We start from the raw sequence: 27412 nt of genomic DNA on the forward strand, positions 1-27412 counted from the left end.
TTAGTTAACTGCACATGATACTCGCCATGATACCTGACTGTGCAGCCAGTTGGGACAGTCACCGAACCCACATCAGAAATGGTGAAAAGGCTGTCCCTAGTGTCTTTACCTTCAGTTGGGATCCCCCCCAAAAGCAAACTAAAAGCGTTCAGTTGCCCCATGTCTCATGATGGTGTCCTACCCCTTTAAAGCATCTCCCTACACCCTGCCCCCAGAGACCTGCTGTTGCCAAGGCAGCAGTAAACTGGCTTTTGCGTCACTCAGAGGCCCTGCCAGGAGCCCAGCCCAAGTGAACAACTCTCTTGGTCTCTGGCTCCCCTCTCACAGTTTCCCTAGGATACTGTCCCTCTGTTCCAAACAGTCACCCAGCATAGAGCTGAACAGAGCCAGTGAGAGAGGCTGCCAGTGCCTTCCGTTGGACTAACTGGGTGAGGGCCAGTTGTGCAATGGGACTAGCTTCCTGCAGCTCGGTGCCTGTGTTTTTAACCAGCATCTTAACACCACAGCTTGATCCTGCAGTTCTGCCCTGGCTCCCCCAGCCAGAGCAGGCAACGAGGAGAAAAAAGAACAGGCTCAGCTGAGGCCACCGTAACCTGATTGCAATCAACAGCCAGGCAGCAGACAGGTGGAACTTGACCTTGACCATCATGCCAAGTGAAATTCTGATCTGCCCTCCAAGTGACAAACCATTATCTTTAACTTGTGGTAAAATACACATAACTTAAATTTTACCATCTTAATCTTTAAAAGCACAGCAAAACCTGCTCAGGAGAGGAAAGGAAAACTGGATATTTCCTAGCCTCTATAGGATTGGGTGGCAGGTGGAAAGAGCCAAGTCTTTCAGGCCAACAGGAGGGCCAAGAGAAGCAAATGGTCACATGAGGTTTCCAATCCCAGCTGCTCCACAAAATTGGGACCATCTCATTCCTCTGTGAAATGACGGTCATTCTGATCACCACTGAGCACTCACTGTTACATCCTGTGTGCATCATTTCTGATCCTTAGAGAAATAAGGAGACAGTCTCATGTGGGCTGATTATATGGCTGTTACCATTTGGAGCTGGTGGGAGGGGTGATGGGACTAGGACTCAAGACCAGGTCTGATTCTAAAGCCCACACTGCTTTCACCACGGTCCCCTCCATTCTGGGGACAGAAGAGGCCTTGGTCATAGGATACAGCACTTGGTGGCCAGTTGGAATGGTGCACACTTACAACATGGAGAGTGACCATTCACACGTCCACGCCTGGAAGATGTCAGAAAGCTGGCTTCACACCCACTCCCCAAGGAACAAGACAAGGAAGGAAGGAAGGGGTCAGATGGACTGGGGAGGTGGCCTCCTGAGGCCCCACCTGCTCATCTTCCACAACCGCACCACACTTCCCACCCCTTTCTGAGACTCCAGGCCTACTTCCTAACATGCAGGTGGGTAGTTTTCCATCTCCTTTTTTATTGAAATACAAAAAGTGCAAAGGTGAAATACATGATTGGTGCCAAGGAAGTCATTAAGTGAATGTGAACACTTGATTCACAGTACTCCCGCCTCCCCCCCCTTTTCCCCGCAGGTACAGACCAGTGGGACAGGGGACAGGAGAAAGACCAAAAGATCCACGAGGCTCCCCAGTAAATGGGGCTGTGAGCAACACCTGATATACACAGGAGGGCAGAAAGCGGAAGCCCTGGCTTGGGCTAGAGATGCAGGGACTGTCAGGGAACCAGCAGCCACTCCAGGCCCTGGGAGTCCTGACATGCTAGCATCATGAGGAGAGAGCCCAGCGAGGTTGGGGCTCAGGCTGCACCCCCCTCACAGATGGGGCTGGGCTGGTCAATAAGGCCCCCACCCGAGTACAGGCTCTGGCCAAGGCTGTGGGGGCAGGGCCACTGTGCATCTAGTATCCTGCTGCCAGGGGACAAGGCTGCAGGAAGTGGGGTCCCCAGGGTTCACCAGGAAGGAGTATCATTCTAAGGGACACAGTTGGAATGAGAAGTACCAATCATTGGGGTCCATATTTTCTGAAAGATGACAGGGCCCTGGGGCTTGTAGTCCCTGGGGGAGGTTGCTAGAACTCCCCTGGCAGGGACTGATCTAATTGGCAAAGTCTCTGCTCAGCCCCTCCGGGAGTCCCTACCCACAGATCCTGAGGCACTGAGTCACTTCTGGCCAGAGCAGGGACCAGTGTGACCCCACAACAGACCTGTCCACAAGAGCCCTATACTGAGGATCTGTCCAAGTAGGTAGAGAGAAGAGGCAAGGCATGGGGCAGGGGGGATGAGACTGCTTGTCCCTGGCCCAACCAGACCGCCAAGAGGCTTTGGGGCGGGAATGGGGTGTATATTTCAAATGGATGCTGGGACTCAGCCCTGTCATCCAAGCTGCCAGAACAGGGGGCTAGAACACCCTGGGGGCAGTATCACTTCAGAAAGCCTGACCCAGGATGTGAGGACGAGAAGGAGGCAGAAATAGGAAGCAGACCCCAGCCTTGCCCGTCCTTAGCTGTGTAAAAACACAAGGCTGAACCATTAGAGGAGAGGACAGGAGCAGGTGCTGGCACACAAGGCCTTCACCCAGGGAGATGCCTCAGCAGGCAGGCCCAAGCCAGCATGGCCTCTTATTCCCCAGCAGCCAGGAAAGGGAGGATCAGCCCCAGCTACCAGCCCAGCCGGCAGTGATTGAGGCATCTGCAATTGCCAGGAAAAGAGAGGCAGGAGAAAGTGGGTAAGCAGTTTCTGGGGCCAGTCTTTTTCATACTAGAAGAGCCAAAGGCCGCCAGATCTGCAGAGCCTGGCAAGGAGCCAGGGGTCCAAGGAGGCAGTGAGAAGTATAAGGCGAAGAAAAATGTCTCGTGGTTACAGCGAGGTCTCCAGGGCTGGCCAGGTGGGCTGGACAGAAGGGGAGGAAGAGCTGCCCAACTGGCTGGCTCCAGCTTCCAGCTCCCAGGGCCTCATGGCCCCTTTCCTGGGCAGGAGCCCCAGACTCATAAGGCTGAAGCTGGGAAGGGTGGTGGGGCAGGGCTCAGAGCCCTCCCGAGTCAGGGCTGGGGAACAATTCCCCTTGGTGATCCAGAAGGAACTTGGTGAACGTGTTGATGGGATTAATGGCCTTGAGGGTGATGGCAGCATCCTTGGCCCACAGCAGGTTAGGGCCGAAGACAACAGCCAGGTTAGTGTTGGTCATCTTGTTCTGGTCACAGTGGGCAGAAATCTGTGGAGGGAATCAGGGGGCTGCAGCAGGAAGCCAGAGAGCCTGCCTCCCATTCCCAAGAGCTGCAAGGGTGGCAGCTCTCCCCCCCCCCCCCCCCCCCCCCCCCGCCCTCCTCCAGGTGAACAGCAGAAGCTGAGGCCGGGTCTCACCTGCACCAGGAAGGCAGTGAGGAAACGAAGCACCTGGTAGTTCTCCTCAGGCAGCGTCCGGAGCACCTGCAGCGTTGCCCCCACTCTCTGGCTCTCATCAATGTCTACAAGGAATTGGGGCCTAGGTCACAGTGGCCCGGGGCTGGGCCGACATGAGGCCAGAAGGGAGACCCCAACCAGACTTTCCTTGGAGGACAGGCCAAATCTACCTGCTCTGAGTGCAGCCCTGACCCCAACCCAGCAGAATAAGCACAGAACTAGGGAGGGAAGACAGGGGCACTCACTGAGGAAGCCCACAACGTGGGGGTAAAGGTCAAAGGTGAGCAAGGGCTCAGGAAGCTCCCGGAGGAAGGTCTTGAGGATGACCGCAGGCAGGTGCAAATCATTGTACTGGTCAAAGTCCACAGGCAGCCCTGGGGGGTGGGGATGGAGAAGGAGCTGGGCCCAGCACGGAGGCCGGTGGCCCATCCAGACGGCCGATCCAGAGGCCGAGCAGACCCCATTGCCCGATCACCCTCAGCCACTGCACAACACCCTCCTCCTACAGAGCCCTTTCACACAGGCCTTCCCCTCCTCCTCTGTGATGAGGGGACCGGGTTGAATGGGGCCCCCCAGCACACATGACACATGACAGTTCTTCTTCATCTCTGAATCTAAACCCAGGACCCGGAAGCCTGACCGATGAGGCAGCAGGCCTGGGACAGCCAGGCAGGAGTGGGACCCATGTAATCATACCAAATGCCACAGAAACCTCTGACAGGAACAGAACGGAGGGCCCTTGCTTCCCAGGCAGCAGAAGGCAAAGAAGTGCCCTAACAGTGACACCTGTGCCCCATCTCCCCCCCTCCTCCCCTCCCACTGCGGGCCCAGGCACACCCCAGAGCACTCACCCATGTTGTACTTCTGCTGTACTTCCCGCACAACTTGAGTGTTGGCTGATCTCCGGAAAATCCCCTCAGTAGTGAGAGCTGGGAAACAGTGGGGCCTGGTGAGTCTCAGCTCTGGGGCAGTGTGCAGACTCTTCGACCTGTTCTGTCTTGGGGTTCCATTGAGGGTCGGTGTGGGTGCTGATGCTCCCCAAGGGGAGCTGGGAGACTGGGCTGAGGAGGGACCTACGGTTTCGGCTGCAGGGGAAGAAGCAGGTCCTGGAGGTCCTGCGGCCAGTGGCCTTGGCACTCACCGTGAGCCTGCAGGTAGGCAACAGTCTCCCGGAGCACAAGCGGAATGGGCTCCTGCTCTGGGTTCTTCTCCTGGAGGCTGTGGGGACAAGAGCAGTGAGCTGGGTCTGTAAGCCCTTTCCGGTCCCCACGTGCCAGGCCTGCCCACCTTTCGCATACTCACTGCTGCAACGAGACCCCAAACTGCTGGTTGGGCAAAGGGGGCCGTGGTGGCATGGGCTTGGGGGCTGTCGCAGGGCTCTTCTGTGTGGATTTGAGGAAGTCATCATACCTGGGAGAGCAGAGGGGAGGGTCAGGCCCTCGACTTGGCTTTGTTGTCACGTTGGCAACCCTGTGTGTTGGGTACTTCCTGTGCTATTGTACGTGGGTCACTTCATTCAGTCCTCATAGGAGCCCTGCTCTACACATGACAGAGTGGAGACTGAAGAGAATCAGTCACAGAGTTTTTTAAGTGACAGGAATGGGATCTGACCTCACACTCTCTGACCCCATATGCTGTCTCTTACTCATCACCTTCACTTCCTCTGCTTCCTGGGGTTCTCAAGGCTTCCCCTGCCCTTGGCTGGCATGTCCTACCCCACAAACATGACACACAGGCACACCCGTGCCCGGCGGGCACACACGGCCCAGGCCTTACTTGAGCACTTGGCGAGGGATCCCCAGTTGCTCCAGCTTCACATGCTCGCTCAGCTCACTCAGGTAATTCACATAGAAGATCTTCTGCCCAAACTTGAAACTGCCGGCAAAATAACGGGCATGGGTCAGTGGGGGAGGTCCCATTTTGGCAGGCCCCCACCATCCCCTCGGCAGCCCCTCCAAGGTCAAAGGCTGAGCCCAAAAATGGTCTGTCTCCAGGATTCTTGGCCTCCTCAGGTATGTGCTTCAGAGCTGAGAGGGAAGTGTGGGGAGGTCACTGTTCTCCCCCATCAGCTGCTCACCTAATGATGGGCTTAAAGAGGATGAGCAGGGTCTTGATGAACATGGTGGGGTGCACGATGTACAGAGCCTTAATGTTCTTCTTGTACCTGCAGAGACAGAACAGGAAGTCAGCAGTGGGCGTGGTGGAAGAGGCACACAGCTAGGTTCTTCGTGCACATTTTCTGATTCGAGTACTCATGGACAACCTGAGAGGTAAGTGCCACTGTTGTCCCATTTTACAGATTAGGAAATGGAGACTCAGAGAGGTTAAGTAACAGGGAAGGGCAGGGTGAATAAGTAGAGAAACTGGGGGTTAAAACCAGGACGTTCCAGCTTCAGATTCTTTGCTTTTACCCAATGCTGACAGCTCAGAGCCTGGAGCCTGCTTCAGATTCGGTCTCTCTCTGCCCCTCCCCCATTTGTACTCTGTCTCTCTCAAAAATAAACAAACATTAAAAAAATTAAAAAGGAAATATTTAGCTTTTAGCGTCTGCCAAACACATTATCTCCTGCTTTCCTCATAACAATTGGGGCTGGGATTATCCCCTCTTTACAAGTGAGGGCAGGGAGACGCAGAGAGGTCAAGCACTTATCCGAAGTCACACAGCTTGCGGTGGAGCCTGGAGATGAACTGGATATAAGCTCCTGAGCAAGCAGAGGGCAGCCCAGAACCCGGCAGAGCTGTTAGCTCCAGACCTGTCCCCAGGCCCCAACCCACTTGCGGTCAAACTCTCGGTAGGCATCCCGGAGCCAGCTAAGGGAGGGCTTGTTGTCGCTGGTCAGGCCATGGTGCAGGTACAGCAGTGTGTAGTCGCTCTCCACATACTGGTCCAGGGTGTGCTTCAGGTACCTACAAGAGAAAAGCCCATTCAGGCCCATCCTCGACACAGGCGGAGCCCCCTGAGACAGGACTCAGCACCCCAGGAGTCTTCTGCTTGTATCATACACCTCCCCACGAGCCCCTCTCCTGCACTGCCTATTCTGGCTGCATAATCAGTCACCGTGTTGTCGTGGAGGAGATTCAGGCTAGCGGTTGGGCTGCACGGAGGAAGAAGAATGGTAGTAACAGCCCAGGCCAGAAATCAGGAGATCGGGACTGTAACTGAGCCCTCTCACATACCCGCAGTAAAAATGGCAGTAACATTCTCTGCAGGACTGCCCTGAGTCAATAATAATGACGACAGTCACCATTTATCAGTATTTAGCTTTTAGGGGTGCCTGGGTGGCTTGGTCAGTTACGCGTCCAACTTCGCCTCAGGTCATGATCTCACCACTCAAGAGTTTGAACCCTGCGTCAGGCTCTGTGCTGACAACTCAGAGCCTGGAGCCTGCTTCAGATTGTCTGTCTGTCTCTGTCTCTGTCTCTGTCTCTCAAAAATAAACATTAAAAAAATAAAAAATATATATATTTAGCTTTTAGTGTCTGCCAAGCACTTTGTATACAATATCTCCTGCCTTCCTCATAATAATTGGGGCTGAGATTATCTCCTCCTTCCAAGTGAGGGCAGTGAAGCTCAGAGAGGTCAAGCACTTATCTAAAGTCACACAGCTTGTGGTGGAGCCTGGAGATGAGCTAACTCCAATGTTTGGTCCTGTTGACCAAAGGGCAGCTTATATACTCAACCTCCCATCATAGTCTATAAAGCACTGTGCCCATGAGAGGGGATTGGGGTGACTAGAGGATCCCCTCCCCTGCTCTAGTCACTGGGCTTTTCTTGGACCAAAGTGCCACATCTCAAGTTCCCCATGCTCACAACATAGTACCTATCACCCCACACAAGCACATACATGCAGAGGTGTTGAGCACCTAAAGTGGGTAAGTACAAAGGGGACAGATAAGAACTCTAGAATGGGAAAAGAGTCCAGGGAAAGTTCTTTCTGGTTGGCCAACCATGCTCAGACCCCAGCAGAACACCACTCCAGGCTGAGAGGCTGGGCCTACAGGAAGGCTAAGGACTTCTGGGGGGGGGGGGGGGGCGGGGGGAGGGAGGAATGGTGCCGGGGGAGATATTCAAGGATTTGATTAAGTGCTCAGATACAGCCTGACCTAACCCAGACACGGTGCCCTATATCATGGCCCAGGGTGCTGATCTGGCCCACACAGGCAGGCATGTGAAGTGTCTAATGCCGGATTATTACTGTGATTCCAATCCTTATTGCTACATGGTAATTACCCCTTATACACATTGAGCACTTTGCAGTGTGCAAAGAGCTGTCACATATAAAGATGCCATTCTGTAACTATAAAATAGCAAAAATTGTGAAAATACAGTCATTCTTTGATGAATGTTATGGCCTTTTTGGAGGGCAGTAAAGTGATGTGTATCAGAAGCTGAAAGATGTTCATACTCTTTGATCCTATAAAAATATACCCAGGAATTTATGCTAAAGAAACAATCAGAAATGAACAGAAGCATTTTTGTAGAAGGCTGTTCATCGCATGTGGCCTGTTTTACAATGGAAAAAAATTTGAGCAGCAAGCTAACTGTCCAAAAACAGGGAACTGGTTAAATAAAATACAGGATATCTATAAATAGAAAACCTTACAAGATGTTTCTGCAGACCGAACCTATCTGTGAAGTTAGGTGTCAGAAGAGCAGTCACCCATTGGGGTAGTGACTAGAAGAGCAAAGGGAGGTCTGTGGGTGTGGATGACATGGTGTATTCCATTAAAAAAAACTTTTTTTTAATGTTTTATTTATTTTTGAGAGAGATAGGGCATGAGTGGGGGGGGGGGGAGCAGAGAGAGAGGGAGACACAGAATCCAAAGCAAGCTCCAGGCTCTGAGCTGTCAGCACAGAGCCCGACACGGTGCTTGAACTCACGAACCGCGAGATCATGACCTGAGCCGAAGTTGGACACTTAACCAACTAAGCCACCCAGGCGCCCCTGGTGTATTCCATTTTTGGAAATCCTTTATTTTTTAATGTTTATTTATTTTTTAAGAGAGAGAGAGCAGGGGAGGGGCAGAGAGAGAGGGAGACACAGAATCTGAAGCAGGCTCCAGGCTCTGAGCTGTCAGCACAGAACCTGATGCGGAGCTCGAACTCACAAACCGCGAGATCATGACCTGAGCCAAAGTTAGATGCTTAACTGACTGAGCCACCCAGGTACCCCTGGTGTATTCCATTTTTGAAAATTTATCAAGTAGTATACATAATTTGTTCACTTTTCTCTGCACACATTTGCCAATAACATGTTTTTAAAAGATATCTTTGAAGAATGTTTAATGCTCAGAAGATGTTATATAAGATACAGAGGGGACTATACAAACACCTGTATATATTATAGAAAAAAATAAGAAGTGAATACACTAAAATATTAACACTAGTTTTCTCTCTGGGTGGTAGGTTTATGGGAGATTTTATTTATCATTGTATTTTTTCTTTATAGCTACTTACGTTTTTCTAAATTCTTGAAATCTGTAATACTTTACAATGATATACAATGACATTTCATGTATATTACCTTTACCTAATGCCCACAACAACCCTATGAGGTGGGCACAATTCTTATTTTTATAGGGTTCAGAAAAGAGCTGCCCCCAAGCACACAGCTAGTAAGGAGTACAGCTGAATCCAAGCTTCGGACATTTTCTATTTCAACCTCCCAGATCTGGCTGGACAGCTGGGAAAGGACAAGGCTGAGATAATGTGATTGATCCCCACTGAAAGTGCTGCCGTGCAGGCTGCATGGGGGCAGGGAGACCCCTTTGGGAAGGGGTGGAGGACAGACAGGATGGATGCAGGGGGCTTCCAGAAATCAGAGGAAGCCTCCTGAGTGGTGGAGCCTCACTCAGCAAGCTTTCTCCTGAAAACTGGGTGCTTTCCCATCTCCTTCCTCTCATTTCCTCCCACTCAGACTATTATCTGGCCAGGAGTCTGTCACCTGCCAAATCAGACGGGCTGTGTTAAACCAGAGGGTAGGGGTGTGACTCAGCTACTCTCAGGCTGAGCTCCCTGGCCTGCTCCTGGCTAAGCCATGTGATGGGCCTGAACAAGGCTCGGCCTGCCTGGCTGAGGGGCGGCAGGAGAAGGGTTCAGGAAGCCAGAGAGGAAACTCACACAAGGCCGGAGAGACTCAGGCCTGGCTCACCAGGACTGCAGATGCTGCACTCAGGCCCTTTCCCATTCTGCAGCCACACCCTTGGCCTGCCCCAACCCCTCACCACCCCCTACATGCACAGAACCATTCAGGATCCCAAAGAACTGGTATCAGTTTCAGGGAGTGCTTTAGTAGAGATCAGGAGAGAAGTGCAAGATGGTAAATGGACACACACTAAGGCACCTCAGAAGACCGTTCTGGCCCGGCATCCACGGAGGTCCTGCACCCAGGACCACATGCCCGGGTCCCCATGGGTCCACATGCCCGGGGCCCAGTGGTGGATCAGCAGTGAACACTTATCGGGTTTCTAGACCAATCAGAGCTATTACATATATTTGGCTAACAGAATCCAGATAGGTACAGAAGCCACTGGCAACAAATCTGACACAAAATTCACTGATTATTCATCTAAATGATGAACAACTGCAACCACATCAGAAGCACCACATCATAATAATCAGTCCTCCTGTGTGGATAGTATTTAACTTTCCCAAGCACATCCGCGTGCAGTGTCTCCCACAAGGAAGGAGGGCTTGATTATGAAAAGAGGCTTGAAGAGATAAGGACACCCTTCTAAGGCTGCAGTTTCCCAGACTAGAAACCAGGTCTGACTCCTAGTGCAGTGCTCTCCCCAAAATGTAAAATAGCTCCCACGGGAGAAGAGGAGAGGCACTGAGGGAAGTGACGGGAAGGAGAATGGCATCAGCCGATACTGGGTGTAGGTCCCTCCACCTTGCCCAGGGGTACTCACCCCAGGAGCTTGCTGTGGTCCAGCTGGTGGCTCGGGGGCATTCGGCAGGCACTAAACACGATGATCTTCCGCCCATACTTGTCGTCTCCTAGGTGTGGAGAAAGAGGGAGCACAGTGGGTGGCAGATCAGCCAAGAGAAGCAGGCTGAGGAACTGAACGGTGCCGGGCCTGGAGACCTGTACCACATAGTGCAGAGGCCAGAGGGGCTAACGCAGACATACCTCTGGGCAGCTGTCTGCACTCAAGGGTGTGTCACTGAAGAAAGAGGGACGGGTTGCTCGCAGGGCTACTGAGCTGGGGTCTAAAAAAATAACAGCTTTTTAAAAAGTCACACCTGGTGGAAACACCCAAATGCCCATCAACGCATGAACGCATGAAGAAAATGTGGGATATCCATGCAGCGGATATGTCGTTTGGCCATAAAAAGGAACGAAGTACTGATCCATGCTACATTATGAATGAACCTTGAGAACATGATGCTAAGTGAAAGAAGTCAGATGCAAATGCCTCCATATTGTACGACTCCACTTATATGAGTTATCTAGAATAGGAAAATCCGGGGTGCCTAGGTGGCTCAGTCAATTAAGTGTCCAACTTTGGCTCAGGTTCATGATTCTCACAGCTTGTGGGTTTGAGCCCCGTGTCAGGCTCTGTGCCGACAGCTCAGAGCCTGGAGCCTGCTTTAGATTCTGTGTCTCCCTCTCTGCCCCTCCCCCATTCACACTCTGTGACTCTCTTTCAAAAATAAATAAAAGGTTAAAAAAAAGATGTTATGCATCCCAATGTTTATAGCAGCACTATCAACAATAGCCAAAGTATGGAAAGAGCCCAAATGTCCATGTCATACTCTCCATAATCCATCGATGGATGGATGAATGGATAAAGAAGACGTAGTATATACATACAATGGAGTATTACTCGGCAATCAAAAAGAATGAAATCTTGCCATTTGCAACTAACTATGTGGATGGAACTAGAGGGTATTATGCTAAGCAAAATTAGTCAATCAGAGAAAGATAAATATCAAATGACTTCACTCATATGAGGACTTTAAGACACAGAACAGATGAACATAAGGGAAAGGAAGCAAAAATAATATAAAAACAGGGAGGAGACAAAACATAAGAGACTCTTAAATACAGAGAACAGAGGGTTACTGGAGGGGTTGTGGGAGGGGGGGATGGGCTAAATGGGTAAGGGGCATTAAGGAATCTATTCCTGAAATCATTGTTGCACTATATGCTAATTTGGATGTAAATTAAAAAAAAAATAAAATAAAAATAAAGTGAGAAAAAAAAGATGTTAGAATAAGTAAATCCACATAAACAAAGCAAACTGGTGGTTGCCAGTTGCTGGGAAGAGGGGAGATTAGGGATTGGCTCTTTATGGTTATAGGATTTAGAATGGGTATGGATGAAATTGTGGGACTAGACAGAGGTGGTGGTTGTACAACATTGTGAATGTACTCAGCACCACCAACTGTAGCGGCGCCTGAGTGGCTCAGTTGGTTAAGCAACTGACTCTTGATATTGGCTCAGGTCATGATCTTGAGGTTTGTGGGATCAAGTCCCGTGTCAGGCTCTGCACTGATAGCACACAGCCTACTTGGGATTCTCTCTCTGCCCCTCCCCTGCTCACACTCTCTCAAAATAAGTAAATAAATAAGCATTAAAAAAAAAAACCAATTACATACTTTAAAATGGTTAATTTTGTTATTTAAATGTCACCTTAACTTAAAAAAACCTGAAAGTCATGCCCATCAAAGCAACTGCTATCTAGCAAGTTATCTTAAAAGCTGATGCTTATTCCAGAAGTGCCCTCTCTGAGCAGCGTATTTGGAAGACTTCTTGAAACTACCTTCTGAGCAAGTCCAAGGCCACTGAGGAAATGGGTGTGATTACTTAATGGTCCAGTCTCATCTTTGACCACTATCACATTTTCTGATTTTATTACTAGAATTATTAACCACACTTGGCTCTGACTCCTAGACATTCCTAAAAATCATACCCCTTCTCATGAAGGATATTATTTTTTTTAACTATTTATTTATTTGGGGGAGAGTGCAAGCAGGGGAGGGGCAGAGAGAGAGGAACAGAGGATTTGAAGTGGGCTCTGTGCTGACAGGCTGACAACAGTGAGCCTGATGTGGGGCTCAAACTTACAAACCACGAGATCATGACTTGAGCTGAAGTCAGACGCTTAACCAACTGAGCCACCCACGTGTCCCTCTCATTAAGGATATTCTAAAGAACATGGAGTTCAGAGGAGTTTGAAATGCTTTGCAAGAATGCTCATTTGGCAGTAATCACTGGGGTGTTTGCCCCAAACCGGTCACTATTTGATGGTCTAATCTGGCTTTGTCAAGAAGCTGGGCAGCTTTTGGGGTGCCTGGGTGGCTTAGTCAGTTGAGCATCCGACTTCAGCTCAGGTCATGATCTCGCAGTTCGTGAGTCCGAGCCCCATGCCGGGCTGCGTGCTGACAGTTCAGAGCCTGGAGCCTCCTTCAGATTCTGTGTCTCTCTCTCTGCCCCTTCCCTGCTCATGCTCTGTCTGTCTGTCTCTCTCTAAGACAAATAAACACTAAAAGCAGCAGCAGCAGCAGAAGCAGCAGCAGCAGGGCAGCTTTTGACACATCTCCTACTGCCCTCCAAGGTGAGTGCTCTTGCAGGGTCAGCACAGCACTCACCCCAAACAAAGCTCAATGAGGACAAGGCCTGGTCCTCACTGCCCCATGTCCCAGGGACCTTGCCTACATCTTTTCCTTCACAACCCTGCAGAGACACCAAACCACAACTGCCTAATCCCCATTGCTTCAGGGGCAAATGAGAAGACTACTTACACAACCCATGAAACACATTGCATCTGTCCTCCACCTACCTCTGAGGATTAAGGAACCCTCCCCCCCTGCCCCCCGGCCCCATGCCTTGCTGACTGCCCTTCTCCATATTTAGTAAGCCATGATCTTGATGCTTCTTCTCGGTCAGTGACCTAACCCAGGAGTCAATGCTTTTCCGAAGTGGTTGCCAAGGCTCTGACCCTTTTCTCCAGGGCTGGGGCAAGACTCAGAGGGGCTGAAGGAGCTTCTGGAATGTGGGCAGCATGGCCCCAGGCCCTGCTGGCTGCATGGCTTGGTGCTTTGGCCTAATTTAGCACCTCACTCCCAGCTGTCTGACTACCATATCAGCCCCTTCTTTGGAAGGGGTCAACTTCTAGATCAGCCCCTTCTTTGGAATGACTCACAGGATTCTCCAGGCTCACACACTTTCAACACAGACATGCTTGCAACTCAGTCCACATCAGGCAGCTTTGGGACACTGCTGTTTCTTTTGCCAGACAGAACTTCCTTGAGACAATTCCGCTCCCCTCCTCCAGGCTAACTCCTTGGAATCCTTAAGACTCATTCCAGAAGACTTTGTCCTCTCCTCCTTCCCCGAGACAGGTTAGCTGTTCCTCTGCCGTGATACTTTGACTCTTCTGTATAATTGTTTATGTGCTTGTCTCCTCTACTGGCTTGTGAGCAGGAGCCATGGCTCATCCATCTTTGAAACTCCAGTGCTGGTCCAGAGCCCAGCATGTGGCAGATATTCAAGAAACGTTGGAAGCCTGCATAAAGTCATAGGTCAGCATTACGTGGTATGCATGGTTCTATTTCGGAATTTGTTCATGATGATATCTAGGTTACGAGATTGCTTTAGATGGTTTCCTGGACAGAGTTTCTCCAAACTTACAAGCAGAGAGCCCTCTGCAAGCCTGTCTGAGGAGAAGGTGCAGCCTCATCTCATCCAGCAACAGGTCTATTTTGCAAGACCACCTGCTGTCATACCCTAGCCTAGATCCCGAGGTACTGGGTTCCCTCCAGTCCAGTGGGGGCTGGCTCTCAGGCCTGTTCCAATCCCTTCCCATAGACTGACAGAAGAAGCAAGAGCAAAGTGGTAGGGCAGGGACAAAGGATCAGCCTGGCTGATCCAGCCTCATCTACAATCTGGAACCTTCTGCCATGAGCATGTGAGGGGAGGGACATCTGCCTATTCCCCTCTAAGCAGAGGAAAGGCCTGGAATGTAGAGGAAAATGCAAGGAGGAGCTGGAGGTTCCAAAAGATTCTTTTCATCCTGCCACCACCATCCCCCACCCCCCCACGGACGGACACGGATGCAGCCCTCATTGGTTGGCAAATATAGGGGCTTTGGCGGGAGAGGGACAGGACGTCTGAGCTCACAGGGCTCTGGAATTTAAAGAGATAGTAACTGGTTAAGCAAACAATTGAGGTGAGGGGCCAGGGGCCTGTGGCTCCATCATGGCTGGCCTTGTCAACGCCTTGTAAATGGGAAACTTTGGGTTCTCAACAACGGCTCCATCAATGGGCATCTACCAAGGCCAAGATGTGATATGAAAAATATTACAAACACATGCACATGTTCCCTAGGAGAAGAGGTCCACATCACTCATATTCTTAAAGAGGGCTCTGGCCAGTTCTAAGAACGACTTCACTGGACTGTGTGCTCCTTGAAGGAGGTGATGTGTGTTTTTCCTCACTGAATCCTCAGTGCTGACTACAGGGCTTGTTCCAGAGTAGGTGTTCTACAAATGCATGTTGAATGAAGTCAGAATGGGGATGGGGCAAAAGGGGGATCGGTGAGGGGCTGCAAGGCAAGACTCTCAGACAAGCAAGAATGAGATGTGGGTGACCCCAGGGTCTAGCCCCTGTCCTCCCTTCCCTGGGGTTAAGTTCCATTGCTCAAGCCCTTGGGTGGCTTGGCATTTGCCAGCAGAGAGGGCAACTGCCGCTACAAGAACTTTACTCCTGCTCTCAGAAGAGAACAGACTTCTGCCCTGGAGACTGCAGGGGGAGAAGGAGTCTGGTGTCTCCAGGGCACTGGGGGTGAGGACTCAATGAGAAGACACAGAGACTGTGGAAAGCACCAGGAAAAGAGCAGCGGCCTGAGAAGGGAGACTCTGCATTCCCCAGATCCCGATCAGGAACGTGCCCAGGCTATCAATCAGCAACAGTGCAGTCCTCTAGCAGGCATTCTGGGAACCGCCAGACCAGCTACCACCCGCCCGCAACCTGCAGAGCAGGCCAAGGAGATGGGAGGTGGGGGCTGGGGCACTGTGCTGGGGCCGGCTCACAGGTTTGTTAAACTGTTAAATGATGAGGATACTGTAGCCAGTTGATATCATGTTGGTGCTTGAAATCTGCTGTGGTCGAAATTGCAAATGCTACAAATAAATAATAGCCTTCCCCTCCACCCCCACCCCGCCTTCCCAGAGAGCCAACTGATAAACGTTTATCAGCACACCACTGGAAAGAACCACTTGGACGGAGTCAAATTTGACTGTGGAGAATGACAGCTACTACCAGCTCGGAGAACACAGGCTGCAGAGGAGATGGGGACATAATCCATCCTCCGTTCCAACACAGGCTCTTTCTCCAGTTTCTAATGCCAGGAAACTGGCCTCCCAGGACATCATTGTGGTCTCATCAAATGACTCCTGCTCTGGTGGTACCAATCCAAATTCTTCTCAGCAGTTAGAGAGGCACACCCTTGGGGGCACCCCCACCAGAGGGGCCTTGAGCCAGCCCTAAGGCCAGGCCATTGCTCACAGCCAGCCTCCTGCCCCCAGGGACATGGGCCCTCCCTCCCCAGAAGCCCCTTTCCCTTTGGGCTCCAGATGTGTCCCCACATGGCACCACCCTATCAAACCTCCTGTAAACCTTTTGCTATTTCCGGCTCCCAGGTACCGCCAGCTCCCAGCTCCCTGAAGTGGGGCTGCAATTAAGCTGGCCCCCCCTGGCTTCCACCAAGAGCCCTTCTTGATCCACAGCCCAGAGGCCAAGCACAGAGAGCCAGGAACACACCTACCTGGCTGGGCCCCCTCAGGCTCATCACACCCTGGGGAAACAGAAACATGTTGCAGCTCTGCTTTGTAGTGGGAAAAGGGGTCACCAGGTGCCGGGGTGAGGGTGGGAATGGGGGTGGGTCCCCCCCTGCTCTGTTTTGTGTCTTGGCCACATAGGCCAGGAGGATAGAGACTATGTCACACCACATTAGATACTCCTGATGCCCCAATCAGGTCCATTTCTGGAAGTGAGGAGAGAAAGTTCTGAACCTTTGGGTGACTCTCTTGTGCCCAGGTAAGGACCCGGCCAGGTAAGAACTCTCAGCCTTGCTTCTGCATGGATGAAAGAAGTCATAGCCAAGGCTTCCAACCCAGGCTTGGGTACCAGGCAGGCACCAGGAACACAAATGCCATGGAAACGCCTCTGACATTAGGGGCAACTCTTTTAACTGCCCCATCCCTCTCTGAGCCCAGCATTTAGAGATATGGACCTCCCTATGGCTTCCCTACGGCCAGATGCCTCTAGGGCCCCCTTAAGCCAGCACCACTGGGCTCCAGAGCCATGTGCTGCCTGGCCTCCTTTGCCCACCCCAATGCCTCAGAGCAGAGCCATGCTGCCATGCTAGCTTACAGTTGCCTGTCCTTACCAGTGAGGACGACCGTTAGGGGAAAGACAACGAATCCTATCACTCTAATTTCCTCTTCTCGTAGTACAACCTTACAGGCAGAAATCAGGTCACCAGCATCCTTGCGACCTCCCCTACTCTGGGTCTGGCGTTAAGAACAGGAAAGTGGGAGCTCACTAAGGCCGAGACCCAAGGCGGGGCTCATACCCACTCTCACGAAGGTAGCACATCTTCCTGGGACCTGATGCTCCAGGGGGTCATGGGCTCCCTAACTTCTGGAAGGACACTCTGCCATTCCAGACTTCGTTGGAGGTAGGGCTTCCCCAACAGGAACTGGCAGCTCCCTGGTCCCCAGTAACTGATGGGATGGAAAGGCTGACATCAGGACAAAGGGAAGGGAGATCAACTGCCGCTCATTCAGGGCCAACTATGTTTCGGCTCCAGGCTAGACCCTGATAGACAGTCACTACTGTAATCCTCTCAGCGACCCTTTGAGGAAGACATGAGTTCACAGAGCAGAGCTGGAAATCAAACCGGGGCTTTCTGACTTCAAAGTCTCCTAAGCCACACCGCCTCCCACACGCCATTGGCCAATAGAGACAACCGGGTCACAGGTCAGGATGTGCTTGCAGGTGAACAGGCCAAATGGCCATCACAATCAAGTGTGTGAGTTTAAAGAATGGTAGGTGTGCTCAGGAGCCCCGGGGTCAGGGGTCAGACCACAGAGTGGGCACCCGCCCGTCCCCCAGTCCCTACCCCCTGAGAGGCCGGGGGTGAGACCAGGAGGAAAACAGTGCACTGCTGGCTGTGCTCACCTGCCACCTCCACAATCTGGTGCCGGGCGATGTCGTAGTAAGGGTCATCCCACTTCAGGTGTGTCACGGGTTCCGGGGAGCTGCTTTTGGAGTCATCTGAGGAACACGGCAAAGGCAGGGGGTCATCTGGGGGACTGGAAGTGTTCTCCCCAAGATCTGTGTTCTTTGATCCTCCCCATCTCCACCATAGGACTTGTGCTACCAGTCCCACCCTGGGGCTGGTCTCCCTGCCCTCCTCCTGCTCTCCTGGGGTCTTCCTCCGACAGGAAGGGAGTCTCCCCTTCTAAGGCATGTATGGCTGCCTGAGATCCGGCAGCACCCACCTGACTTGGGGAAGTCGGGCATCTCGTCTGAGGGCCAGTTCTTCTCATCAATGGAGGCTAGCTTCAGCTGGTTCAGAGCCTGGCTGGTGTCATCCAAGGTCAGGTCATCCTGCAACTCTGAAAGCGGGTCCATGACCAAGCCTGTCCCTCACAGCTTCGCTCCACAGAACCTGAAGAGAAACCGGGGGTGGGGTGAGCAAGTCAGGGGCACCCTCTTTTCCCCTGTGACTTCTACAGCGAGCCCTCCTGATCTCACTCTTTCCTCCCGCAGTGTCCCCTGTTCCTGTTCCTCAACACTTCGCATCCTTGCCAAGAGCTCCATGTAGCCCTGGGTTCTCCACAGGCATGATGCCAGAAAAGGCAGCTGGGGCAGAGGATGGTGCAGCTCAGGGCGTGCCCTCAGGTCGTCCAGTTGGATAAGGGATGAGCCGTGCCAGGGCCCATGCTGCCCACTGCCTATCTGGTTCAGCAATGCAGTCCCAGCTGCAGAGAGTAGAAGTCTACACCCCGTCCTCAGGGGTCATAGAGCACAGAAGCTTCCTAGGTGCCAGCAGTTAGAGGGTAGAGATGTTGCAAGCATCTACGGAGTACAGGGATATTCCACATGAAAAGTTATTTGTGGCCTTGTCTATTCCATCCCTCACTTTTGTCCTGGGAACAGGAGGTGGCCAGAGACCACAGGGTCCCAGAAAAAAGTCAATGGTCAAGGTGCCCAGCTGGGTTTGCCCCAGGACAGAAACAAGAAACGGGATGGAATCTGCCTGCCAGTCAGAGTGGGCAATCTTCAGGCTCTTGGGGGCTCCCAGGCCCACTCTAAACTGCAGGGAGCTCTGAATGCTAGTTTCAAGGTGGGAAAGGTCAACAGACAGTGCCAAGCATTGGAGAGCACAGATGGGAAAGTGGGAATCCCATGGCATTCAGAGTGTTAAGCTACAGGAGTCGAAAAACAGACCAGCAGTCACAGCAGACCGAGAGGGAGAAGAGCCAGCTCGGAAGCTGGGCTTGCCCAGGTCTAGGTCTGGCAGCAAGGATGTGGCCCCATGAAGCCCGAGAGCAGTACCTTCTGCCCTCGGCCCTAAACGGAGGCCAATCCCCTTCCGTCCCAAATTCACCCTGTGGGTCAGGGAGGGGATTGAATCCACTCAGTCCAACCCCAGAGAAGAGGCTGCTCTTAAGCACACTACATTCCTAGAGCCCAAAAATGACATATATAGTCAGAGAATCAGCAGGGCAGATAGAGTCCAGACAAGACCAGGCACAGGGAGGGAGAAGAGGGGGGAACTGCTAGCTAGGATCCAGACCCCAAACACCTCTGGGCTCTAAGGCAACATGACAACCTCCTGCACACGTCACGTCACAGCCGAGGACTCTGGCTGGTAAACCCGGCTCCCTGTGCCTAGCAACAACCACCCTGTTACCAGGGCAACCACACTGATTCAGTGGCAAAAGCTGTTCCAAGCTCCTGAGTCAAAGCCAAGCAGCCAAATAGCCAAACAGCCATAAAACAAAAACCAAAATCCAGAAAGTCTTTCTCCTCCTTTCCTCTGGCCTCTTCTCTGCTACACTTATTCACTACTGCTGATTACCACCAAAATAGAAATCCCTTCCATGAGCACAGAGAAAGATGACCCTCTCTTATCTGGGAATGCACTTCTCTCAGTGAGTGCTGCTGTGCCCCACACCCCTGCTCTCCCATTGCCCTTCAAGCCTCCAATGCAGGCAACTCTAAGTCTTGAGGAATCCACTCCTGATTCATCGACAAACTCCTCCCATTCAACCAGATGGCTGTGAGGATTCCCCGAAAGGGGACTCCACTGGGTAACAGGGACAGAACTCAGCACACAGTAACCCCTGTTAGGCCTGAGTCTTCTCTTCAGGCCTTCTCTTCTGTCACTGACCAGGCACCAAGCGCTCCATTAGCCCTGCCCACAGCTATCCCAGAGAAGTCTTTCTGCACAACAGTGGGTCTTAACTCAAAAAAAAAAAAAAAAAAAAAAAAAAAAAAAAAAAGGCATGGGATGAGGGATATGGAGAACTGGATTATAGTCCTGCTGGAGCCAATGAGTTGCAAAGATGCTGGGCAAGTCTTTTCCTAACTAGACTTACATCTCCTTATCTATAAAAGCGCAGACTCCTTCCAGAAACATAATTCTCCAGTATTCTAAAATACTCACACTGAAGTGAACAACAGGGTTAGAAGGAACAGCTGCGAGCTGAAGTATGTGTGAGGGAAGGAGAGGGACACCTTCTAAAAGGGAGTTGAACTTGAACTCCACCTCTTTTCCAGTAACTGCTCCTCTGTTTTGTCTGTTCTTCCCAAACTGACCCCTCCCCCACCCCATAGCCTCCTTTTCCAGCATAACTAATCACAGTTGTTTCCACCTCCCAGCCAGACTGGCTTCAACCCACAGCTGCTTTCCCCTGTGAACCCTGAAGTTTAGCTCCCACTCAGTGGGAGGGTGAGGGAAGCTGGCTCAGGGAAATTCTAATATAAAGGGGTGGCCATGAAGTATCCTGGCTGCCTAAGACTCCAGTCACCTACAAGCCCTGTTCCACTCTGTGCAAAATACTCCTTACTCTGAGATTAGTATTTCTCTTCTCCACAGGTAATATCTACTTTTACAAAGATCTTTGAGAATCATTTCAGGCAGAGGTTTTCACCTCTGGACTTCTCTGAAATTCTGATGAAATCTGTGGACTTTTTCCCTAAGAAAAATCAGCACATGCATGAAATCTTCTTTGCAATTTTAAGGCCCTCTGAGAATCTAAGAATCCCTGACCTATTCAGCACACAGATGCTGTCATTTGTTGAATGACTGAATGAGTGAATTCGTCTCCTAAATGGAGAAGGGAACCAATATTTGTTGAGAGCCTATATAGTGCTATAAATAGACAAATTACCTTTTAACTTCACAACAGCACCATGAGGTTTGCATTACCAGGCCCATTTTACTGCTCGAGGAAAGTCAGGGCCAGAAAAGATAAGCAAACTGTTTAGGCAGGTCATACAGCTGAGTCAAGATTTTAATCTATATCTGTATAAAGTGGTCTCTTGATGCAGGTCAGTCCCTCAACACTTCTTTAAATGACTGTCATTCATGTGATTCTGAAGGTTCAGAGAGGTGCCATGAAAAAACAAAGTAAAGCCTCTCCCCTAATCTTCACGAAGAACTGAGATAACTTGAAATCGTATTCTCTGGCATTGGGACCGCCCTCCTAGTTGGGGCTCCAAAATTGCGAATATGCAAATCCCATGACACAACAGAGAGACTTTCGACTACAAATGCATTTGTACAGAGCTTCGTGGTTTACAAAACCCGTAATAGGTGTAATTATCCCATTTCAGAGATTAAGAAATAGAGATGAAAGCGTGGCCTAATTAGTGGCAGGCTGGAATACTTCCCCCAAATTTCTTGCTCTTAGCGCTTCGCCAGTTCGGACCAAAGAGACTTCCCCTTACCGTGGGCTTGCTCGATGACAGGGATCTGACCTAGACTCTGCCCTGGGAAGTGCAGGAGGAAAGCAGCAAAGGAGACAAGTCACCTCGGTGCAGACCCAGGAGGGGGCTGAAACCCGCTGTGGGAAAGCCAGGCCCCATACCACTCCTGCTCCCTTCCTAGGATCCGCTCGAATCATCCCCCTCCTGACCCTATGCCTTAAAGTGACCTGTCTAGTCCCTCCCTTCTCCCCCCCACCCCCACCACCCAGGAAGACCCCCGCGCTCCGCAGCTCACCGTGGTCGGGCACTGCTCCCTGTGCCACGCCTGTCAAAGCTCGGCAAACATCCGGCTCCGCGGTAGAACGGGAACCGCCCCCTCCGGGGCTCCTCACTCCCCAACCACTTCCGCCACACCTCCAACCCACTTCCGGCTCGCTGCCAGGTCCAAACATGGCTTTCCAGGATCCCCTCCCACTTTCCTGCACGTGCTGGCTTAAATGCCCGCCTGGGAGAGGGACAGCATAAGTGTCCGACCCGTCCCTCCCAAAAGGAGGTGATTGGAACAATTAGTTCCGCTTTCCCTGGAGCTCGAATCCCTAGTGGTCCGCTGGAATCCTGTGGTTCTTATTGTTGTCAGACGGAGTTTTGCCTCGCCGGTATTCCCCGACTCCCGGTTCTGTGTACCAATGAGTCAGACTCTTCGGATTCTCTCCCGACAGGAAATTTGGAAGCCAATGGTTGTTTCCGGGAGGAGCGGAGAAGAAGACGCTCACTTCCGGCGGAAGGAGGCTTTTCTGAAGGGATGGAGGAGGCAGAGGAGCTGCTCTCCGGGGGCGAGAGACTGCAGTGCGGTTAGTGACCTGCGGCGTCTCTGACCCTCGGCCCCGTCCTTAGGTGGACCTGCTGTTCCCTGGTCAACTCTCTACCCCCAGGCCCTTTTCCTCCCTAGCCTGGAATCCTCCGGTGCCCTCAGATGTCTCTGGGGGGTTAAGAGTCCTCGAATACCCTCAAACCTCCTAGGGGCTCCGTTAGAGCTCTAACATCCCTCAGACTGCCGAGGCCTAGCTGGACCTGCGGTTTCCCCCCGTATCTGTCCCCACCCTCATGACCCTTTGGACTGGCTCCCTTACTGCCTTCCCATTTCCCTGCAGCCCCCGACCCGCGCCTGGGCCCGGAATTAGGATGGATCCCTTCTGGACAAGGCTTTGCTCGAGGCCTCAAAGATTTCCCGCCCGGGCCGACCCGGGCCTTCCTCGCTCTAAAGAGCCTTCCCCGGGGCTTGGCCCTTGGCCCTTCACTCGCCGAGGAACCGTGTTTGGGGGTCTGGTGTGTCGGGGAGCCCCTGCAGCCGGGACTGCTCTGGGGGCCTCTGGAAGACGAGTCTGTCTCCAAGCAGAAGGAGGAAGGAGTGAAACTACGGCTGGAGGAGGTATTGAAAGATAGGACGTGTCTCCGTGACAGATCTTGCAAGAGGTTCAGCCATTTGTAAACAGCTCTTCAGTTTGTTAGAAGAAGCAGGACATTTCAAGAGATAGGAGATGGTTATGCCCCTTCTTTCCAGGACTGCCTCTTCCCCTCACTTGCAGTAGTTAAGGAATCAAGGTGCAAACAGTGCCGAAAGCTGGATAAAATGGCATGCCTCATTTAACTCATTTGTAAAATTAAAAAATAGCTGTTTCCTTTTTTCCCCCCAACTTGCCAGGGTTATTTGGAGCAATAGATGAAATAGTGTGGGTAAAGGGTTTCATTGCATAGTAAGTCTTAAAAAGTAAAGAAAAGTTGATGTACCTCTTACAACTTTTTATTGTTTGGCACACTCAATGGAAGGCAGTAATGTATTCAACTTGTGATATTCCACATATTGGGAGGGAGGTGAGGGGAGAGTCTTTTGGTCTTTACTGAACGAAAAATCAGACAACACAGTCCTGTAGAGGAAGAATCAGAGACCGTTAACCTTCCAGGGGCTTCATATTAGATCTGTCTCAGGAGAGGTTACATCCCCCCCCCCCACCCCCGCCCCCGATTCTGGTTCCCCAAACACATGGGAGAAGGACTCTTATTGGTTTATTTCAGGACGTGTCACTAGGCCCATGGGGAGACGTGTGTGCTTGTGAGCAGAGTTCAGGCTGGATCAGGTAAGTTACAGGAGAGTACGTAGTGAAGATGGTCCTTTGAGGCTTTCTGTTATGGCATGAGTTGGAACCAGAAGCCCACTGTAATTCCCCACCCAGCGATTTTTTTTTTTTTTTTTTTTTTTTTGCAGTCAGTGTTCCAAAGGCATGGGGTCTTTTAGGACTCAGACTGCCCAGGAGCTGGGGCTTTAGGGAGGGTCACTTGAAGAGGGTCTCCTGAGCTCGCTCTTCCTCTGCTTTGCAGTCTGGTGCAGCAGGGCAGGCTGGAAGGTGAGGGAAACGTAGCCCTGGTGCGGATCAACGAGAAGCTGCATCTGCAGGTGTACCGGGTTGTGCTGCCAGGCTTTGAGTTGCTGCTGTGGCCCCAGCCTCCCTCTGATGGCCTGAGCCCCACCCGGCCCAGGCTAGAAGAAGAGGCAGCCATGGCTGTGGTGACCGAAGTGGACTCCGCTTCACAGCAGGAAGTGGACTCCCCTGGGGAGGATGCAGCAGAACCTTGGACAGGTATGTGTCAGATACAACGCTGGCTTCCGAAATTATCGCCAAATCAACCTTGATATGACAAGGCAAAGCTGTGGCTCAGGGAGGTAAAGGAGAGCATCACAGAGTTTTTAATAGTTTCTCTGAGATGGAAGGGCAAAACCTGGATATTTATTGAAATTTTGAAGTCTGGTAGGTCTTTCAGTGTAGATGGGACAGGGCTTGATCAGATTGAATAAGGATCGTGACATAATGGCTTAGGACTTGTAGATACAAGGCTAGAATTTTCAGTAAAAGGCTCAGAGAGTCTTGGGGTGTGACCTATCATTTGATGCTTTTATTTATTTATTTATTTATTTATTTTTAACGTTTATTTATTTTTGAGACAGAGAGAGACAGAGCATGAACAGGGGAGGGGCAGAGAGAGAGGGAGACACAGAATCTGAAACAGGCTCCAGGCTCTGAGCGGTCAGCACAGAGCCTGATGCGGGGCTCGAACTCACGGACCGTGGGATCATGACCTGAGCTGAAGTCGGACGCTTAACCGACCGAACCACCCAGGCGCCCCTTGATGCTTTTATTGCAGCCTGATTGGGTCTTTTCCTTACAATGAATAGTATTGATATTTGCAACTTTTATCTTCCTGAGTAAGTTTTCTGGAATAGTAAGGTCATGTCAATGAAGACAGCAAGCTCTATATGAGGTTTCCAATTTCTCATGTTTCTTCTATCTGGGGTGGGTGTAGAGGTTCCTTTATTTTCAGATGAACTAAGGCGAGGAGGTGGTGGCCTAGTTCGTCCTAAGTGTGCGTCTCCAGAGGGAAAATAGGAGCCCCTAGGAGAGCCTTGTTCTAGGACTGTCTAGAGGTTTGGGGCACTGGGGTTCCCAAGAGTGCTTCCCCAGGAGGCACCTAAGACTGAACATGAAGATGAACAGAGCACATGGTTCATGTTCCAGGGAAGAGAGTGGTGTCATTGCTCCTGTTGAAGTTCAGGTTCAGGGGCTGAGTAGGAGGAGACACATATTCTTAGAATTTCCTAGTAACACCACTGCCACCCCCTGCTACAGTTTCTACTAACCCCAGCGCCCCCACTCTTGCCTTGCAGATCCCGGTCACCAGTCACCCCCCAGCATCCAGGCAGAGAATATGTTAAGCCCCGGACCTAAGCCTCAAACCCAGGATCAACTTCCCGAGGAGAGCCAACCACTTGGCCTGCTCCCTCGGGGTGGCAGCATGGATGAGGAGGATCTACCCCAGACACAGATGTCACCTGAACCTCAGAGCAGCTCCACTACCCAGCAGGGCCCAGAGAGTAGTGAGGCCAGTTCCTCGTCTTCTGCCAGGGCCACCCACCTGCATGCTTACCTGGTCAAGAAGTTATGTGGCCCCAGTGAGCAGTGCCCACCCAGAGCAAAGACCTCGGAGTTCAGGGCCCAGCAGGCTGGGGAGCAGCAACAGGCCGGCCTCCCTGCATGCTTGCGGAGCCCTCCTGGCCCAGGAGGAAGCCCCCCAAAACAGAGACGACGGTACCGGTGTGGGGAGTGTGGCAAAGCCTTCCTGCAGCTGTGCCACCTGAAGAAGCATGCGTTCGTGCACACAGGCCACAAACCCTTCCTTTGCACTGAGTGTGGCAAGAGCTATAGCTCAGAGGAGAGCTTCAAAGCCCATATGCTGGGCCACCGCGGAGTGCGACCCTTTCCTTGCCCACAATGCGACAAGGCCTACGGCACCCGGCGAGATCTCAAAGAGCACCAGGTGGTACATTCAGGTGCCAGGCCCTTTGCCTGTGACCAGTGTGGCAAGGCCTTTGCCCGCCGGCCCTCCCTGCGACTGCATCGCAAGACCCACCAGGTGCCGGCGGCCCCTGCCCCGTGCCCATGCCCTGTTTGTGGGCGCCCCCTGGCCAACCAGGGCTCTCTGCGCAACCACATGCGACTCCACACAGGAGAAAAGCCCTTCCTGTGCCCACACTGTGGCAGGGCGTTCCGCCAGCGGGGCACCCTGCGTGGTCACTTGCGGCTGCACACGGGGGAGCGTCCTTACCGCTGCCCGCACTGTGCCGATGCCTTTCCGCAGCTGCCTGAGCTGCGGCGCCATCTTATCTCTCACACCGGGGAGGCCTACTTGTGCCCTGTGTGTGGGAAGGCCCTCCGAGACCCACATACACTGCGTGCTCATGAGCGTCTGCACTCAGGGGAGAGGCCCTTCCCGTGCCCCCAGTGTGGCCGTGCTTACACACTGGCCACCAAGCTGAGGCGCCACCTCAAGTCCCACCTGGCCGACAAGCCCTATCGCTGTCCCACCTGTGGCATGGGCTACACCCTCCCCCAGAGCCTCAAGCGGCACCAGCTCAGTCACCAGCCTGGGGCACCCTCCAGCCCACCCAGTGTGCCACCTGCTGCTTCCGAGCCCACCGTGGTACTGGTGCAGACTGAGCCAGAACTGCTAGATACATGCAGCGAACAGGACGTCTCCCCAGCCCGGGACGTCTTCGAGGTCACCATTTCTGGGAGCCAGGAGAAGTGCTTTGTGGTGCCTGAGGAGCCAGGCCCCGCCTCCAGCCTGGTGCTCATTCATAAGGACATGGGCTTTAGTGCCTGGGCAGAAGTGGTGGAGGTGGAGACGGGCACCTGACCCCCTCACCTCCTTCAGCAGAGTTTTATATAAAGCTAGTGTTTTCTAGCTGCCGGCCTGCGTCTTTCTCTTTGGGTTGCCTGACGGAGTCTAGTCTATTCTGAGAAGCAGGTCGGGGATTTCCCTTCCTGTTTATGGACCACCACATTGTTTCCCAAGACCGTAAGGTAAACCTGTTCTAGATTTAAGAGCTTTTTACTGCCTTCCGGTAGAGCATGTTCTACCTCCTTCACCAGGAACTGCTCAGGGTGCTTGTTCTTTAAACACAACGGAAGTGACCCCACCCAGTGAGGTAGTCAGGGAGCTGGCAGCAGGACTGCCCTGCCCGGGTGCTTAGTGCTGGCATCATTTCTCCCCCCCGAGCTCCCTGAGGGACAGGCACTTTCATCTAGAACTAGACGGAATGATTGGAGGGTTAAAATGCCAGAGGCTGAGCTCAGCTCATAGTTCCCTCTAACTCAGGCTGTAGGTGGTTTTGGCAAACTTTTTCACCATCTAGGGGCTGTGAAGTTGGTTTTCTTTCTGTGCTGATAGACACCAGACTCACTGGAGGCAGCTAGGGCCAGATCTGAACCCTTCTGTGGGCTTGGGCCACCCAAGAAAGAGTCTGCTCACAGACTCACATCCTGATGTGCATAGACCATAAACCAGCACCCTGGGTGCTGGGATACAGCTGTGAGCAAGACTGAGGCGATGCCTTTTACAGATGGGCATCGGGGACAGTGTCCGCAAGGAATAATAATGGTTAAATAAACACTCCACCCTGATTGTGGGCCAGTTCTTTGAGTTTATATGATCCTCGTGGCAACCTGTGCGGTCGGT

At 52.1% G+C, this 27412-nt stretch overlaps 2 protein-coding genes across 3 annotated transcripts; one reads left to right on the forward strand and one right to left on the reverse strand.

Annotated features, from left to right (window-relative positions):
* Window positions 1-1429: 1429 nt before the first annotated feature.
* On the reverse strand, window positions 1430-21777 carry ARHGAP1 (Rho GTPase activating protein 1). Of its 2 annotated transcripts, XM_045039222.1 has the most exons (14): window positions 21639-21655; window positions 21365-21406; window positions 17905-18074; window positions 17582-17677; window positions 10302-10389; window positions 6165-6296; window positions 5467-5553; window positions 5166-5264; window positions 4692-4799; window positions 4531-4607; window positions 4241-4318; window positions 3635-3763; window positions 3351-3454; window positions 1430-3201 (listed from the first exon to the last, which is right to left on the reverse strand). In XM_045039222.1, the coding sequence occupies exons 3-14, from the start codon at window positions 18035-18037 to the stop codon at window positions 3013-3015; spliced, it is 1320 nt and encodes a 439-aa protein (XP_044895157.1). In that variant the 5' UTR covers window positions 18038-18074; window positions 21365-21406; window positions 21639-21655; the 3' UTR covers window positions 1430-3012. The 2 variants fall into 2 exon arrangements, with proteins under 2 accessions (XP_044895157.1, XP_006937310.1); XM_006937248.4 differs by lacking the exon at window positions 21365-21406 and having other exon boundaries at window positions 21639-21777.
* A 136-nt stretch (window positions 21778-21913) lies between these two features.
* On the forward strand, window positions 21914-27357 carry ZNF408 (zinc finger protein 408). The gene is made up of 5 exons (XM_003993217.5): window positions 21914-22194; window positions 22495-22772; window positions 23417-23478; window positions 23720-23979; window positions 25062-27357. The coding sequence occupies exons 1-5, from the start codon at window positions 22146-22148 to the stop codon at window positions 26588-26590; spliced, it is 2178 nt and encodes a 725-aa protein (XP_003993266.2). The 5' UTR covers window positions 21914-22145; the 3' UTR covers window positions 26591-27357.
* The last annotated feature ends 55 nt before the right edge of the window (window positions 27358-27412 follow it).

This window comes from Felis catus, chromosome D1 (assembly GCF_018350175.1).
Source record: "Felis catus isolate Fca126 chromosome D1, F.catus_Fca126_mat1.0, whole genome shotgun sequence".
In the NCBI taxonomy this organism is placed as follows: domain Eukaryota; kingdom Metazoa; phylum Chordata; class Mammalia; order Carnivora; family Felidae; genus Felis; species Felis catus.

Excerpts from the sequence above, each read along its gene's own strand:
- ARHGAP1 (XM_006937248.4), bottom strand. The coding sequence starts at position 18,037 with ATGGACCCGCTTTCAGAGTTGCAGGATGACCTGACCTTGGATGACACC. Across the intron at positions 17,678-17,904 it reads GCCCGACTTCCCCAAGTCAG|ATGACTCCAAAAGCAGCTCC; the intron begins GTGGGTGCTGCC and ends CGTGTTCCTCAG. Across the intron at positions 3,455-3,634 it reads CCACGTTGTGGGCTTCCTCA|ACATTGATGAGAGCCAGAGA; the intron begins GTGAGTGCCCCT and ends AATTCCTTGTAG.
- ZNF408 (XM_003993217.5), top strand. The coding sequence starts at position 22,146 with ATGGAGGAGGCAGAGGAGCTGCTCTCCGGGGGCGAGAGACTGCAGTGC. Across the intron at positions 22,773-23,416 it reads TGAAACTACGGCTGGAGGAG|GACGTGTCACTAGGCCCATG; the intron begins GTATTGAAAGAT and ends GGTTTATTTCAG. Across the intron at positions 23,479-23,719 it reads CAGAGTTCAGGCTGGATCAG|TCTGGTGCAGCAGGGCAGGC; the intron begins GTAAGTTACAGG and ends TCTGCTTTGCAG.